Here is an 18,189-nt window from a genome sequence, read left to right as displayed (position 1 = left end):
ATGGCAGACTCGGACTTCAGCCTCACTGCAAAAACTCAGAGCAAGCAAAGGCCTAGCTGGTCCACTTATACATGGGGTTTTTTTTTGTTTTTTGTTTTTGTTTTGTTTTTTTTTGTTGTTGTTGTTGTTTTTCTGTAAACAAACAGACGGCCCTCCGCATCTGTGGGTTTCACATCCGCAGATGCAGAGGGCCCGCTATGGGACTTGAGCATGCGCAGATTTTGGTATCACCGGCGTGTCCCGGAACCAGTCCCTGGCGACACCAAGGGGTGAACGTATTAGTTTGATTGCTTCTCCTTAGTACTGGCTGCTGGATATGGCGGGCTGAGCCAGGAGATAGGCCCCAAACGTTTCTCCAAGGTCTACGGAGCTAGGGTGAGGGCCTGCTCTTCCCGTCCACAAATCAGGCACAGGCCCTTGGTCTGGGAAGACGCCAGACCAAGTGCGCAGTCCTTGGTCAGCTAAGTTGCAACTTGGGGGCCTGAGTTCTGCTCTCACTCACGCTCCCTACCAGCGCCCCCCGTGGTGCGCACCTGGAGTCTCCCCCGCCCCCGCACCTCCTGCCCACCCCGCCCCGGCCCCCAGGACAGCCAAGCTCCTGCCGCATGCGCACTTCAGCTGACCCAACCCCCAGCAACCGATGATAAACCCCCAGGGAGCGTGTATCCGGACTCTAGTCCTGACCCGACGCCAGAGTAGCCCTAACGGTGCCACATCGCGGGCCGCCGCGTCTAGCCCTGAGTCCAGAGCCGGGGTCTCGGGAGATCCAGGACAGCCTCCGCTGAAGGCACAGCCTCCTGGACAGCGGTCGGAACATGAAGCCTCAGCCGCAGCGTGGCCACAATGCCGATGCCAACACCGACGCGGCCGTCGCGGGCTTCCTCAGGCTGGGGGTCAAGGAGAATCGGGAAGAAGCTCGCGGTCAGTGGCAGGCTGGGCGCTCGGTTCACAGGGTTCCTGGAAACGAATTTCCCTAGGGAGGGGCGAGCGGGAGGATTCCTCCTCAGACGCGGCGGGTTCCTGCCTCTTCCTCAGCGGGCTCGCTCGACGGCCTGATCTTTGGCTTTGGGTTTCTTGTCTTGCAGAGGCCGAGCCCGCGAAGGTCTCGCTTCCTGGAGAGAGGGGAGAGGAGCCGAAGGCTCAGTCCGAACCTGAGCAGGGAGCAGCCGCGGAGGGGAAAGAGGCGGGATATGAAGAAGGAGAAGAAAAGGAAGGCGGCGATGTGGGCGCGGGAGATGCGGGCCCCCCGGATGGGGAAAGCCGCGAGGCCAAGGCTGCGGTAGAGGCTGAGGCGGGCGCGGGCGGCGGCGAAGACGGAGAGAAGGGCGGGGAGGAGCAGCGCCCGGGAGCCGCCGTCGAGGTTCGGAAGGCGGCAGACAGGCGCCACCGAGTCTCCCGGCACACCTTCACGCTGGAGCAGCTGCGGGAGCTGGAGGGAGTTTTCCACCGCACTCCGTATCTCGATGCGGCCATGCAGTAAGCGGGCAGCTCTGGGGGCGTCGGCTGAGGCGAGCGGGTCCCTGTCCTCAGCTCCGGAGTTGAAAACCCCGGGGCCTGGGGCGGGGGCGGGGGCTCCTCTGCCCGGTGGGGATCGAGGCAGTATTACGGTGGGGAGTTTGAATAAGTCACGTGGGGAAACTGTCGGCCCACAGTTAACAAATGAGTCGCCTGAGGCATGGTGGAGTACGTGCGCGGTTGGATTCTACTTTGATTTGAAATATTGGTCGTCAGTTATTCATGGATTATATTTGCATTAACGTAAAGACTACATTGAACGTGAAAGTGAAAGTGAAAGTCGCTCAGTCGTGTCAGACTCTTTGGGACCCCATGGACTGTATAGTCCATGGAATTCTCTAGGCCAGAATACTGGAGTGGGTAGCAGTTCCCGTCTCCAGGGGATCTTTTGAACCCAGGTCTCCCACATTGCAAGAGGATGCTTCACCAGCTGAGCCACCAGGGAAGCCCAAATACTACATTGAACGAAAAGTGAAAGTGAAGTCGCTCAGTCGTGTCCGACTCTTTGCGATCCCATGGACTGTAGTCTACCAGGCTTCTCTGTCCATGGGATTTTCCAGGCAAGAGTACTGGAGTGGGTTGCCATTTCCTTCTCCAGGGGATCTTCCTGACCCAGGGATCGACCCCAGGTCTCCTGCATTGCAGGCAGACGCTTTACCCTCTGAGCCACCAGGGAATACTACGTTAAAAGATCCTTTATCTTAATTACTGAATTTTTAGTTACCCTTAAAGTTTGTGCCTGAGGTAGAATTGTCCCTAAAGCAAGCTACAGGGTGGAGAATGAATGGATTGCTGAGTGTCTGTGAATGCAGATAAAATGTTAAAAGCTATCATTTACGTTGCGCTTACTGTGTTAAGCACTGGTCCTAAAGGGTTTTCTACAGATTGTCATTGACTCTTCACAACCCTATGTGAATGTGGTAGCTACTGTTTTTTATCCCCGCTTCACCTGTTAAAAAACTGAAGCCCAGAGACGTGAAGAGACTTGCCCAAGATCCACACAGCTGGGATGTGGCTGAGATTTGATCTTAGGAGGCTGTTCAGTAGGCAAGGCCAGAGGTGATGGTGTGTTGGTCCAGGTAGTGGTAATGGATAGAAGTGAACAGGTTAAAGAGGTATTTAGAAGGTAAATTGATAGCAGTTCATGGTAGTTTGGACATAGGAGTAAAAGGAAATGATTAAGAAAAATATCTGAATTTCTGATTTGCCCAACTGAATGGCAGGTGGTATACTCACTGAGCTAGGGCATATTGAAAGAGTGACAGAAATTTGCAAGAGACAGAGAAGGACTGATTGGAGAGGCTGTAGGCAAACCATATCATGGAAACCTCCATGGTGGTAGATGATTTATTGAGAAGGGATGGTGAATAGCATCAACTTTGGCTCAGTATTTTCTGTTCAGTTTGTTCAGATTACTCCAAGTTCGGTTGGCTTTTGCTGTGTGATAATTCTAAGAATCAGCCCAATTTCTCCCTTTCTCAAGTGTCAAACTCAAGATGCCCCTTGATTTGGGTGTCTAGAACTGCCTATATCTCATTTATACCTTTTGACTGCCTTCACCCAGGTCCCCCACCTGACTCCCTCTGGTAAGCACCAATCTAATCTCTCTTTTTTTAGTTTGTTTCCTTTTGAAGTATAATTGACCTACAACAGTATGTTAGTTCCTGTTCTACAACATAGTGATTCATTATCTCTATACATGTAAAAATGATCACCATGAGTCTGTCACCATAAAAGATATTCTATAATTATTGACTATATTCCCCACACTGTACATTTCATACCAGTTATTCATTTATTTTTCAACTGGAAGTTTTTACCTCTTAATCTCCTTCACCTATTTCTCTCCTCCCCCCACCCCTCCTTTCAGACAACCACCTGTTTTTTGTTTTTTTTTTTTTCTCTGTATATATAATTTTGTCTCTGTTTAGTTACATTTGTTCATTTGTTTCATGTATTAGATTCCACATGTAAGTGAAATCATACAGTGTTTGTCTTTCTGTGTCTGACTTATTTCACTAAACATAATACTCTCTAGGTCCATCCACATTGTTACAAATAGCATAATTTCATTCATTTGTATGACTGAGAAGTATTCCATTGTATGTATATATATATATATACCACATCTTCTTTATCCATGTATCTGTTACTGGGCACTTAGGTTGCTTTCATATTTTGGCTGTTGTAAATAATGCTGCTGTGAACATTGAGGTGCAAATATCATTTTGAATTACTGTTTTCGTTTTCTTTGATATTTACCCAAGAGTGGAATTGCTGGATCGTACGATAGTTCTACTTTTAGTCTTTTGGAGAAACCTCCATACTGTTTTCCATAGTGGCTGCACCAGTTTACATTCCCACAGTGTAGGATTCCCTTTTCTCCACATCCTTGCCAACATTTGTTATCCTTTTGATGATAGCCATTTGACAGGTATGAGGTGATCTCATTATGGTTTTGATTTGCGTTTCTCTGACGATTAACAGTGTTGAGCTTTTTTTTTTTTTTTCATATGTCTGTTGGCCATCTGTGTATCTTCTTTGGCAAAATGTCTATTCAGGTCTTCTGCCCATTTTTTGCATCAGGTTCTTTGTTTTTTGATACTGAGTTGTATGAAGTGGAGTGAAAGTCACTCAGTCGTGTCTGACTCTGTGACCCCATGGACTATACAGTCCATGGAATTCTCCAGGCCAGAATACTAGAGTGGGTAGCCTTTGCCTTCTACAGGGGATCTTCCCAATCCAGGGCTCGAACCCAGGTCTTCTGCATTGCAGGTGGATTCTTTACCAGCTGGGCCATACAAGGGAAGCCCAAGAATACTGGGGTGGGTAGCCTATCCCTTCTCCAGCAGATCTTCCCAACCCAGGAATAGAACCAGGGTCGCCTGCATTGCAGGCGGATTCTTTACCAACTGAGCTATGAGGGAAGCCCGACCTGTTTTTGTAAAAATTGGATATTAAGTCCTTGTCAGTAATATCCTTTACAAAAATTTTCTCCCATCCAGTAGGTTGTCCTTTTGTTTTGTGTATGGTTTCCCTTGCTGTGCAAAAAGCTTTTAAGTTTAATTAGATCTCATTTGTTTGTTTTTGCTTTTTTTTTTTTTTGGCCTTAGGAGACAGATCCCAAAAAGTATTGCTGTGATTCATGTCAAAGAGTGTTCTGCCTGTTTTCCTCTAGGAGTTTCATAGTATCTAGTCTTACATTTGGGCTTCCCTGGTGGCTCAGAGGTTAAAGCGTCTGCCTGAAATGCGGGAGACCTGGGTTCGATCCCTGGGTCGGGAAGATCCCCTGGAGAAGGAAATGGCAACCCACTCCAGTACTCTTGCCTGGAGAATCCCATGGAGGGAGGAGCCTGGTAGGCTTACATTTAGGTCATTAATCCATTTTGAGCTTATTTTTTAATGTTCTGTGAGAAAATGTTCTAATTTCTTTTACATGCAGCTGTGCAGTATTCCTAGCACCACTTACTGAAGAGACTGTTTTCCCTGTTGTATATTCTTACCTGCTTTGTCATAGATTAATTGACGATAAGTACTTGGGTTTATTTCTGAGCTTTCTAGTCTGTTCTCGTGATCTGTGTGCCTGTTTTTAATGCCAGTACCATATTGAGTTTTTTTTTGCTACACCCCATGGCATTCAGAATCATCTCTGACCAGGGATCGAACCCAAGCCCCCTGTAGTGAAAGGGCAGTGTCAGGTGTCTTAACCACTGGACTGCCAGGGAAGTGCATTGATGACTATAGCTTTGTGGTATAGTCTGAAGCCAGGGAGTGTGAAACCTCTAGCTTTGTTCTTTTTTCTCAAGATGACTTTGGCCATTTGGGGGTCCTTTGTGGTTTCACATAAATCTCAGGATTATTTATTCTTTGGGTGAATTTATTGTTGGGTAAACAATGTCATGTATTTCACTTTTTTGTAGGTTCTTTTTGTTTTTTTAATTATTTCTTATTGGAGTATAGTTGCTTTACAATGTTGTATTAGTTTCTCCAGTAAAGCAAAATGAATGAGCTATACATATACACATAGCCCCTCTTTTTTTAAATTTCCTTCCCTGTCATGTATTTTGATAGGGCTTGCATTAAATCTGTAGATTGCTTTGGGTTGTATGGATATTTTAGCGATATTAATTCTTCCAATCCAAGAACATAGATTATCTTTCCATTTCTTTGTATAATTTTTAAATTCCTTCAGCAGTGTTTTATAGTTTTCAGAGTATAGGTCTTTCACTTGGTGAAAGTTTATTTCACTTCCTTTGGTGAAACCAAACCTCCTTGGTTAAGATTATTCTTAGGTATAATGCTATTTAAAATTTTACTCTTTTTAATGCTATTTTAAATGGGATTGTTTTCTTGCTTCCTCTGATAGCTTATTATTAAGTGTATAGAGAAAAAGCAGCACATTTCTATATATTAATCTTGAATCCTGAAACTGTACTGAATTCATTTATTAGTTCTAATAGATTTTTGGTGGAGACTTTAAAGTTATCTTTTTTAAAAAATTGAGGAATAGTTGATATACGATATTATATGTTTTAGGTGTACAACATAGTGATTTGCAATTTTTAAAGGTTGTACTCCACTATAGTTCTTATGAAATACTGGCTGTATTCCCTGTGCTGTACAAGGTATCCTTGTAGCTTATTTATTTTATACATAGTAGTTTGTACTTATCAATCCACTACCCCTATCTTGTCCCTCTCTCCTGTCTCTCCTCACCGGTAACCACTAGGTTATTCTCTATATCTGTGAGGCTTCTTTTTTGGTTATATTCAATAGTTTGTTTTCAGTTTTAGATTCCACATATAAGTGGCATCATACACCATCTGCCTTTCTCTGTCCTACTTATTTATTTCACTGAGCATAATACCCTCCAAGTCCATCCATGTTGTTGCAGATGGCAAAATTTCATTCTTTTTAATGTTGAGTAGTATTCTGTTGTATGTATATACCATATCTTCTTTATCCATGCCTATGTTGATGGACACTTAACGTTCCTTCCATATCTTGGCTGTCGTGAATAATGCTGGTATGAACATTGGGGTGCATGTATCTTTTGGGATTAGCTTTTCTTTTTTTTTAGATATATACCCGGGATTGAAATTTCGGGGTCATACGGTAGTTCTGTTTTTAACTTTTTGAGAAACCTCCATACTGTTTTCTACAGTGGCTGCACCAATTTGCATTCCCACCAACAGTGTGCAAGTGTTCTCTTTTCTCCACAAGCTTACCAACATTTGTTATTTGTAGTCTTTTTGATGATAGCCATTCTGACATGTGTGAGGTGATATCTCATTGTAGTTTTGGTTTGCATTTCTCTCGTGATTAGTGATGTCTGTTTTATTGAGGTGTAGTTGATTTCAAATATTCTATTAGTTTCAGATGTGCAACATACGGACTGAAAATTTTTATAGATTATTCTTCATTTAAAGTTATTGTAAGATATTGGCTATATTCCTGCTGCTGTAAAATAAATACATCCTTTTTAATTTTCCCATTCAGTTTCATTACTAGTAATTGATCTGTTCAAATTTTCTATTTCTTCTTGCTCCAGTCTAGGTAGACTAGACATTTCTAGGAATTTGTTAATTTCTTCTAGGTTATCCATTTTACTGATGTCTAATTAATTGTTCATAGTAGTCTCTTATGATCCTTTGTATTTCTGTGGTGTTGATTGTAACTTTCTTTTTCATTTCTGATTTTATCGATTTGGACCCTCTTTTTCTTGATGAGTTTGGCTAAAGATTTATTAATTTTATTTACCTTTTCAAAGAATCAACTCTGATTTGCATTGCTATTTTATATATTTTAAAATATATTTCATTTATTTCTTCTCTGATTTTTGTGATTTCCCCCTTGTACTAACTTTGGGCTTTGTTAGTTCTCCTTTTTCTAGTTCCTTTAGGTGTGCAGTTAGGTTGCTTATGTGAGATTTTTCTTATTTCCTGAGGAAAGCTTGAATTACTACAAACCTCCCTCTGAAAACTGCTTTTAGTGCATCTCATAGATTTTGGATTATTGTGTTTTCATTTTCGTTTGTTGCCGTTTTTTTTTTTTTTTTTTTTCTTCAATGACTCATTCATTGTTCGGTAGCATTTTGTTTAGCCTCCATGTGTTTGTGTTTTTTTAAGCTTTTTTCCTTGTAGTTGATTTGTAGTCCCACAGCATTGTAGTTGGAAAAGATGCTTGATACCATTTCAGTTTTCTTAAATGTACTGAGACTTGTTTTGTGGAGAATGTTCCGTGTGCACATGAGAATGTGTTCTGTTCAGTTCAGTTCAGTTGCTAAGTCGTGTTTGACTCTTTGCAATCCCATGGACTGCAGTACGCCAGGCCTCCCTGTCCATCGCCAACTCCCGGAATTTACTCAAACTTATGTCCATTGAGTCGGTGACGCCATCCAACCATTTCATCCTCTTTCATCCCCGTCGCCTCCTGCCTTCAATCTTTCCGAGCATCAGGGTCTTTTCCAATGAGTCAGTTCTTCCCATCAGGTGGCCAAAGTATTGGAGTTTCAGCTTCAGCATCAGTCCTTTCAATGAATATTCAGGACTGATTTCCTTTAGGATGGGCTGCTTGGATCTCCTTGCAGGCCAAGGGACTCTCAAGAGTCTTCTCCAACATCACAGTTCAAAAGCATTGATTCTTCTGCACTCAGCTTTTATCCTCCAACTCTCACATTCATACATGCCTACTGGAAAAACCAGAGCTTTGACTAGATGAACCTTTGTTGGCAAAGTAATGTCTCTGCTTTGTAATACGCTGTCTAGGTTGGTCATAACTTTTCTTCCAAGGAACAAGCGTCTTTTAATTTCATGGCTGCAATCACCATCTGCAGTGATTTTGGAGACCCAAAAAATAAAGTCTGCCACCATTTGCACTGTTTCCTCATCTATTTGCCATGAAGTGATGGGACCAGATGCCAGGTTCTTAATTTTCTGAATGTTGAGTTTTAAGCCAACTTTTTCATTCTCCTCTTTCACTTTCTTCAAGAGGCTCTTTCTTTCTTCTTCACTTTCTGCCATAAAGGTGGTATCATTTGCATATCTGAGGTTATTGATATTTCTCCTGGCGATCTTGATTCCAGCTTGTGCTTCATCCAGCCCGGTGTTTCTCATGATGTACTCTGCATATAAGTTAAATAAGCAGGGTGACAATATACAGCGTTGACAAACTCCTTTCCCGATTTGAAACCAGTCTGTTGTTCCGTGTCCAGTTCTAACTGTTGCTTCCTGACCTGCATACGGATTTCTCAGGAAGCAGGTCAGGTGGTCTGGTACTCCCATCTCTTGAAGAATTTTCCACAGTTTATTGTGATCCACACAGTCAGAGGCTTTAGCATAATCATTAAAGCAGAAATAGATGTTTATCTGGAACTCTCTTGCTTTTTTGATGATCCAACGGATGTTGGCTCTTTGATCTCTTGTTGGAAGTTCATCATTCATGCACTGTTGAAGCCTAGCTTGGAGAATTTTGAGCATTACTTTACTAGCGTGTGAGATGACTGCAATTGTGCGGTAGTTTGAGCATTCTTTGGCATTGCCTTTCTTTGGGATTGGACCTTTCCCAGTCCTGTGGCCACTGCTGAGTTTTCCGAATTTGCTGGCATATTGAGTGCAGCACTTTCACAGCATCATCTTTCAGGATTTGAAATAGCTCAACTGGAATTCCAACACTTACACTAGCTTTGTAGGAAGCGATGCTTCCTAAGTCCCACTTGACTTCACATTCCAGGATGTCCGGCTCCAGGTGAGTGATCACACCATCGTGGTTATCTGGTGCCCACTCCTCCCTGTCCCTCCCCTGCTTGCTAGTGGGGGATGTGAGCATCTAGGCTGTTGCACTGCTGGGAGTTGCTGTTGGGCACATAATCTGTGGGTTTTGATTATTGATTTATTTTTCCTCCCGGTTATTTTGCCCTCTGAGATTCCAAGGCTCGCCACAGACCCGCCGGAGAGAGTATTTCCTGGTGTTTTGAAGCTTCTCTCTTTTTTAAGACTCCCTTGCCTGGCCGGATCTCCATCCCTACCTCTTTTGTCTCTCTTTTTATCTTTTATATTTTGTCCTACCTCCTTTTGAAGACAATGGGCTGCTTTTATGGGTGCCTGATGTCCTCTGCTAGCATTCAGAAGTTATTCTGTGGAATTTGCTCGGCTCTCAAATGTTCTTTCGATGAATTTGTGGGGGAGAAAATGGTCTCCCCGTCCTATTCCTCCTCCATCTTAGGACCGCCCCATCTAATTTTCTTGAAGAGAGCTCTAGTCTTTCCAGTTCTATTGTTTTCCTCTATTTCTTTGCATTGATTGCTGAGGAAGTCTTTCTTATCTCACCTTGCTATTCTTTGGAACTCTGCATCCAAATGGGTATATCTTTCATTTTCTCCTTTGCCGTTCCCTTCTCTTCTTTTCATAGCCTGTTTCTAAGGCCTCCTCAGACAACCATCTTGCCTTTTTCATTTTTTTGCCTTAGGGATGATCTTGATCCCTGCCTCCTGTACAATATCATGAACCTCTGTCCATATAGATCTTCAGGCACTCTGTCTATCAGATCTAATCCCTTGAATCTATTTGTCACTTCCACTGTATAATTGTAAGGGATTTAATTTAGGTCATATCTGAATGGTGTAGTGCTTTTCCCTACTTTCTTCAATTTAAGTCTGTATTTGCCAATAAGGAGTTTATGATCTGTGCCACAGTGAACTCCCAGTGTTGGTTTTGCTGACTGTATAGAACTCCTCTGTCTTTGGCTGCAAAGAATATAATCAGTCTGATTTTGGTATTGCCCATCTGGTGATGTCCATGTGTAGAGTCTTCTTTTGTGTTGTTGGAAGAGGGTGTTTGCTATGACCAGTGCATTCTCTTGGCAGAACTCTGTTAGCCTTTGCCCCGTTTCATTCTGTACTCCAAGGCCAAATTTGACTGTTACTCCAGGTATCTCTTGACTTTCTACTTTTGCATTCCAGTCCCCTATAATGAAAAGGACATCTTTTTTTGGGCTGTTAGTTCTAGAAGGTCTTGTAGGTCTTCATAGAACCATTCAACTTCAGCTTCTTCAGCATTACTGGTCAGGGCATGGACTTGGATTACTGTGATATTGAATGGTTTGCCTTGGGAATGAACAGAGATCATTCTGTTGTTTTTGAGATTTAATCCACGTACTTCCTTTCGGACTCCTTTGTTGACTGTGATGGCTACTCCTTTTCTTTTAAGGGGTTCCTGCCCACAGTAGTAGATATAATGGTCATCCAAGCTAAATTCACCCATTCCAGTCCACCTTAGTTCACTGATTCCTAAAATGTCGACATTCCTAAAATGTCAACATGTATTTGCTGCTTTTGGATGGGATGCTCTATCAGTCCATTAAGTCTAATATGTCATTTGAGGTCAGTGTTTTCTTATTGATTTTCTGTCTGGATGATCTGTCCGGTGATGTAAGTGGGGTGTCACAGTCCTGAATATCATGTTTACTGTCAGTTTCTCCTTTATGTTTGTTAGTACCTACTGTACTCAACATAGGTGCTCTTATGTTGGGTGCCTATATATTTACAGTTGTTACATCTTCTTGAGTTGATTCTATGTTCGTTATGTAATGTCTCTCTCTTGTTATGGTCTCTGTTTGAAAGACTAGTTTATCTGATACAAGTGTTGCTACCCCAGCTTTCTGTTGATTTACATTTGCATGGGATACCTTTTTCCATCCTCTCACTTTTTGTCTGAGTATTTAGATGTGAAGGGAGACTCCTGTAGGCAGCGTGTATGTGGGATTTGTTTCTGTGTCCAGTCAGCCAGTCTGTGTGTTTTAATTGAAGCATTTATTCCATGTATATTTAAAGTAATTATTGATAGGTATATATTTTCTGCCATTTTGTTAATTCTTTTCTTTTTGTTCTTTTCTTCTTCTTTGCTCTCTTCCTTTGTGATTTGATGGCTTTCTTTAGTGTAATGTTTGGATTCCTTTCTCTTTTGTTGTATGTGTGTCCATTATAGATTTTTGGTTTGTGGTTACCATGAGGTTTATATAGCTAGTGTATTCGGTTATGCTTACATATACATATGTTTGTATATGTATTCTCTTCCACATTCTTTTCCATTACAGTTTATTATAAGATACTGAATAACCTTCCCTGTGCTATGCGGTAAATCCTTCTTGTTTATCTATTTTATGTATGGTTGTGTGCATCTGTTAATCCCATAACTCCCAATTTATTCCCTCTCCTCAGTAACCATAAATTTGTTTTCTACCTCTGTGAGTCTGTTTCTGTTTTGTAAAAGAGTTCATTTTACTGTTTTTTTGATTCTGAATGTAAGAGGTATCTTATAATGTTTGTCGTTGTTGGAATTAATTCACTTTGTCTAACACTATCCAGGTGCACCCACATGGTCACAAATGGCAGAATTTCCTTCTTTTTATGGCTGAGTAATATTCCATTGTATATACATACCACATCTTTATCCATTCATCTGTTGATGAACACTTAGAGTGCTTCCATGTTTTAGCTGTTGTAAACAGTGCCACTATGAACATCGGTGTATGTGTATCTTTTTTAATTAGAATTTTGCTCTTTTCTAGATATATGCCCAGATGTGGGAAGAGCACTGTTGAGAATCTTTTCATGTGCTTGATGGCCATCTATATGACTTCTATGAAAAAATGTCTGGGCATAATTTCCAAACTACAGAAATAGCTCATACAACTTAATAACAACAGCAACAAAAACCCAACCCAATCAAAAAAGGGGCAGAAGACCAAAACAGAGATTTCTCCAAAGAAGACACGTCTGTGTGTGCGCACATTTGTGTCCAACTCTTTGTGACCACATGGATTCTTGTCCTGGGGCTACAGTCCCATACATTCACAATGAGTTGGACACGATAGAGCACATATGTGCCCACACACGCACACATGTCTTCTTTGGAGAAATGTCTATTTAGGTCTTCTCATTTTTTTGATTGGGTTGTTTTTGTTGTTGTTATTGAGTTGTATGAGCTGTTTGCATATTTTGAAAATTTAGCTCATGCCGATTGCATCATTCATGAATACTTTGTTCTATTTTGTAAACCTGTGGACTTTCGTTTTCTTTATGGCTTCCTTTGCTGTGTAAAAGCGTATAACTTTACTTTTTATTCTTTTTTATTTGTGTTAATAGCCTTTTATTTTTTGTTTAGACAAGTTCTTTTAACATTTCTTGTAAAGCATGTGTTGTGGTGTTGAACACTTAACTTGTCTCTAAAAGTCTTTATCTCTTCTTCAACTCTGAATGATAGCTTTTCCAGGTAGAGTATTCTTTGCTGTAGATTTTCCCCCTTTGGTCACATTAAATACACTGTGTCACTTCCTCTGGTCATCAGAGCTATATGCTCCAGGAGTGCTTTCTATATGGGCTGCATGAGCCCTTCCATTGTGGTGGGCTGAGTACCATGGGTGGACCCCTGGTCTGGTGGTTACCAGGCATTGCCTAGTGCATAGGCTGCTGGCCCACCGGTGTTTGGGGCTGGGTCCTGGGACCTCTGGTGGGCAAGCGTGGTTCTTGGGTGACTGGGGACTCAGAAGCTCCTATGGCAAATGACTTGTTGCTGAGTGAGGCTGTGACCCTGCCTGGCTAGCGGCTTGGTTTGGGGTGTGCCAGGATTAGTGCCAATAGACTGGGGGGAGGGCTGGGTCACAATACTAATAATCTAGAGGGAGGATTTCAAACTGGCCCTTGCCAGCAGCAGAGTGCTCACGGTCCAACAAACACCTTAAAATGGCTGCTGCCAGCATCTGTGTCCCCAGGGTAAGCTGTAGTTGTTTCTTGCCTCTTCAGGAGATTCTCCAGATCAACAGGTAGGTCTGATCGAGGCTCCTTTCAAATCACTGCTTCTGCCCTGGATCCCGGAGCATGTGACATTTGGGGTTCACCCTTTCAGAGTGGAGTCTCAGTTTCTCACAGCTCCTGGGTCTCCTGAAAGGAAGCCCTGCTGGCCTTCAAAGCCAAATGTTCCGAGGGCTTATCTTCCCAGCTCAGGACCCCAGGCTAGGAAATCTAGTGTGCTCAGACACCTTGCTTTTTGTGGTGAATCTCTTCAATTATAATTAAGTAAGTAAGTAAGTGACATCGCTCAGTCGTGTCCGACTCTTTGGGACCCTGTGGACTGTAGCCTACCAGGCTTCTCCGTCCATGGGATTCTCCAGGCAAGAATACTGGAGTGGGTTGCCATTGACTTCTATCCTCCTGCATACTGGTTGCCTGGTGGCTCAGATGGTTAAGAATCCACCTGCAATGCAGGAGACCTGGGTTTGACTCCTGGGTTGGGAAGATCCCCTGGAGGAGGGCTTGGCAATCCAATCCAGTTTTCTTGCCTGGAGCATCCCCATGGACAGAGGAGCCTGGTGGGATCCAGTCCATGGCGTCCCAAAGAGTGGGACACAGCTGAGCGACTAAGCCCAGGACATATGGGTTGCCGACCTGTGGGTGTGAGTCTTGACTATACCCCTTCTCCACCCTTCCTGTCCATCTTATTGTGTCTCCTTCTTCATATCTGTAGTTGTGGAAGATCTTGTCTGCTCATCTTTCAGGTCATTCTCATCAATAACTTCTCTGTATATAGTTGTAATTTTGGTGTGCCCAAGGGAGGAAGTAAGCTCAGAGTTTTCTTATGCTGTTATCTTGGCTACTCTCTGAGTAAATATCTTAAATAGTGAGAAATGTACAACATACATTTCATTTCATGCATAATGTCAAGTGCTGAATATTTGTAATTCTTCCCCCTCAGACAGGAGCTTGCAAGACGCATGGGAGTGACTGAAGATAGAATGCAGGTGAGTAAACTGGAAAAAAGCAGTTTGGCGTAACAGCCATTCTAAAACCCACTTCGGGAACTGGATACCTTGTCCTGGACATTCTCAGATTGGTTTGTTTTTGTAGCCTTCACTATGTTTGGAAAGTAAGATTGGAACTTCTGGACTTTGGGGCCAGAATAGATACCTCTTCAGTAAAGTAAACTCTTTCTAACACTGATATCCTTTAGGGGGCAATTCTCTGTGGACTCATGTTGGGACTGAGTCTGACTTGGGAATTATTCAAAGTAATGCACCAAATAGCTGGGTTTTAAGGGGGTCCACCCCTTGAGTGGCAACTCACTCCAATATTCTTGCCTGGAGAATCCCCATGGACAGAGGGCCCTGGTGGGCTACAGTCCATGGGGTCACAAAGGGTCAGACACGACTGAGTGAGTAAGCATGCAAGGGGGTCCATGTATAGTAAATTATTTAAAATATTTAAGCCAGGCATGAGCTCTTTCTGCAAGGAGTGAATTTTCAAATATTTAGGCATTTCGATAAGGGAATAATTCACCTCAGGACGCAACATATGAGCAACAAATGTACGTTTAGTTTAGCTGAGACTGATGGGGAGGGGCATGATTTAAAATCCCAAGTGCCGGATCCTCCTGCTGTTGTTTTTGTGTGTTTGGTAGAGCAACGCAGGAGACACAAGAGACGTGGGGTCCATCCCTATTTTAGGAAGACCTCCTGGAGTAGGAAATGGCAACCTGCTTCAGTATTCTTGCCTGGAAAATACCGTGGACAGAGGAGCCTGGCAGGCTCTGTGGGGTTGCAAAGAGTCAGACACAACTGAGCACACACATACTCACACTCACAACAGTGTAGAGTTTCAGCTGTAAATTTTAATTTTCTCAAATTGTTTGAAGTGCAGCCTGAAAACATTGCTAACATAGAAGGTTGTGCATTATGTTGGAGATGAAGGAAAGGTTTGCAACCCTTAGGAATTTGTTGAAATATATATATATATATATATTTTAAGTTGAGTCTTTGAAAATTGGGCATTATTACTATATTTATTGGAGATACTGCATATATGTAACATTATGAAACTACCAGATGTATGAGTGAATATTATTTTGAGCAATTTCTAATGTGTAAGGATTTTTTTCTGCCCTTTTCATACTGTTTTCAGGGATTGGTTTTGAAGAATTTCTCCCTGATGGCCCATGGTCCATGGCTCTCAGCCAGTAGTTTACTTGTGTTAATTTGAAGTATTTGCCCATTTACTTGGTACCTCCAGGCACAGAAACTGAATATTTGTTCTTTGAACAGAGTAAGTTGTATCAAGGGAATATTTTTTCAAAGTAGAAAATTAAGAAAGGAAGGAAGAAAAATCAGGAAGGTTTTATTATTCGCTTTGCTGCCGAGCCCCTGTGTGAGGGCAGTGAAGGATGCGGGCTGCAGACCTGGTCGGGGTGGGGGTGGGGGTGGGGATGTGGGTGGGGGTGGGGGTGGGGGTCTGCAAAGCAAGGCTGGGAGCCTAAGGCCAGGGGCTGGGCTCACAGTCAGGTCTGGCCAGGGCTTGGGAGGCCCCGTCCTCTGCTCTCTCATGAAGGCAAAGCAAGCTCACTGGGAGAGAAAACCTGGTGACATGCTTCTCCAGGGTTTACATAGTGGTCTCTTAATGGAGTTCTGAAGGGGAACAGGACCCACAGGAAACAAATAAGGGAAAAGAGAGAATGTTCCCATCTATTTCCAAATTCTATGGCACGAACTTCCCAAAGAAATATTTAATGCACACCTCCCCTTGTTTTCACATACAGCAAGAGTTACTCTATGAAAGCAATACAGGGAATATGGAAGTAGTAGCCGCCAGCACTTCAGTTAGCCAGTTTTGCATTTTGTTTATCTTTATGCAGATTTGATCCCTGGTACACTCTATCCCCCCGCCTCCAAAGTGAGCTTTATTAATGTGGCTCCTTAAGACTACCTATTCATGCATCAGAAGGGCCCAGATACTAAGATGGGAGAGGAAAAATGAGGCGATAGAGAGAGGAGGCCTTTGGTTTCATGTAAAACTTGCAGAGTGAAAACATCCAAAAACATTAAATATGATGTAATTCCAACAAGTGGGATGCTGAGGGAGCAGTGGCACCCACAGCACAGGTTTTTCTTTCAGTTGTTGAAAGTTGGCTCATATTTCGGAAGGAGCCATTTGGTGAATCCTGACCTACGTGTTTATCAATTCTCTTCCTAATATGCAGGTTGCATGCTCTTGCCTTAATCCTGAGGGGACAATGAGGCTCTCCTGGTTGAGAGGCAGCGCCTAGAGAGCAGGGCTATGGGGCATGAGAGACTCTGGTCCAAGGTCCTGCAGCCGCACCCAGAGCAGAGGGAGCTGACTGGGTCCTGAGCCTGGGCAAATTTGGAGGGCGGGGCAGGGTGGAGAGTGCAGAGCTGAGAAAGGCAACAGTGGTTGCGTCCTCCCCGCCATCTCTTGGCCGGCCGAGATTTTAAGAATGTTAGTCACTTTGGGCCGACTTTGTTTCACGGACAGAGGAGCCTGGCAGGCTGCAGTCCATAGGGTCGCCCAGAGTCGGACGGACTGAAGCCACTAAGCAGCAGCAGTCTAAACCTCTGTGATCTGCAGTCTGGTACTGAGGCTGTGTCCAGGGCTTCCACTCCACTGGTGTCAGCAGACGAGCCACAGAGTCCCTGGGCCCCCACGACCAAACCTCACTGGCAACACCAGCTCCGTCTCTATAACCGTCGCAGCAGTCCCTGAGGACAGCTTTTATTTACAAACCCAGCCCGTGCCTATTGATTATTTACTGTGCACCAAAGATGGGTCATTCAAAATGGGTCCCGTTCCTCTCAGTATGATTTTAAAAGGCACCCACTTTATCATGTGCTCAACTTCCCCCACCACGAAGGTGCGCCTGCCTAGTGAGTGGCGTTAGTGGCAGGAATAGTAATAGGTGGGAGGAGAGACAAGGCGAGAAGCCAGTCCAGAGCCAGGCACATCATCAGTGCTCACTTGCTGGGGGTGGGGGGTAGGGGGGCTGATGGGAGGGCCTTTAAGTAAATGTCCTAAAAAATTTTAACCAGAAGGAAATAGCTTCTTCTCCTGGTGTAGTTTCCCATCTTCAAGTCACCAAGATTTCCCTGCTCCGTTTTTTCCTGTCTGACATTAACTGGTCCATGTACTAACCCAGCCCCCTTTTTCTCTCTGACTGGAGGTGTGGTTTAATCATAGAAGGGCCAAGTGGAGGAAATATCAGAGAGCACTGAGGTTCAGAGATGCGCCGCCCCTGCTCCCGGCCCACCGTGTGGTCAGCAACAGGGGTGGACCCTGCAACACCGTCCTCGTTCAGGAGCCGGATTGGGTCTGGGTCCCTCTGGAGCCGATACCCCTGGACGTGATGCCCTTGCCGCCCGTGCCCCCCTTGATGCCACCCGTGCCACCCTTGATGCCCATGCTGCCCTTACCCCTTCTGTTTCTGCCTCCTCTGCCCTGGATTCTACCAGCCTCCATTCACTCCGGCTGCCCTCACGGCCTTGCCTGGTCCCCTACCACCGGTGGCCTTTCTGTAGCCCCGTTTCCTCTTGAATGGTCTCCATGACAGCTTTGTCGAAAGTGCCTTTGAGCCAGATTGAAGTTCCGATACCTCAGCATCAAGCACACAGGGCCCGCCAAGTGCCTGCCAAGTGTCTTACATACACATGCTGAGTCACTGACCCACTATTTTAGGGCCCGTTTTCTGTGTTTTCAATAAAGTAGTGAATTCTCTGCATATTTGTTCTGTGTGTCACATGGGGTTAGTGCATCTGATGGAAACTGCTGCTCCACAGTCACCATCAGTAAGCCACACACATCTCTGAAGTTTCCCAGGTGCCCAGGAGGGGTGTACCGAG

At 43.9% G+C, this 18,189-nt stretch overlaps 1 protein-coding gene across 2 annotated transcripts; it reads left to right on the top strand.

The window, feature by feature from the left end:
• Positions 1-18,068, top strand: LOC147341528 (uncharacterized). Of its 2 annotated transcripts, none has more exons than XM_086389750.1 (4): positions 1-921; positions 1,086-1,476; positions 14,265-14,310; positions 17,514-18,068. In XM_086389750.1, the coding sequence occupies exons 1-4, from the start codon at positions 816-818 to the stop codon at positions 17,895-17,897; spliced, it is 927 nt and encodes a 308-aa protein (XP_086245876.1). In that variant the 5' UTR covers positions 1-815; the 3' UTR covers positions 17,898-18,068. The 2 variants fall into 2 exon arrangements, with proteins under 2 accessions (XP_086245876.1, XP_086245877.1); XM_086389751.1 differs by having other exon boundaries at positions 278-921; positions 17,531-18,068.
• Positions 18,069-18,189: the final 121 nt, after the last annotated feature.

This window comes from Bos grunniens, chromosome X (genome assembly GCF_055505025.1).
Source record: "Bos grunniens cultivar Pamir isolate PY7600 chromosome X, Bosgru_T2T1.0, whole genome shotgun sequence".
NCBI classification, from domain to species: domain Eukaryota; kingdom Metazoa; phylum Chordata; class Mammalia; order Artiodactyla; family Bovidae; genus Bos; species Bos grunniens.
Note: the sequence above shows the minus strand (reverse complement) of the source record. Positions and strands in the feature narration are given on the sequence as shown.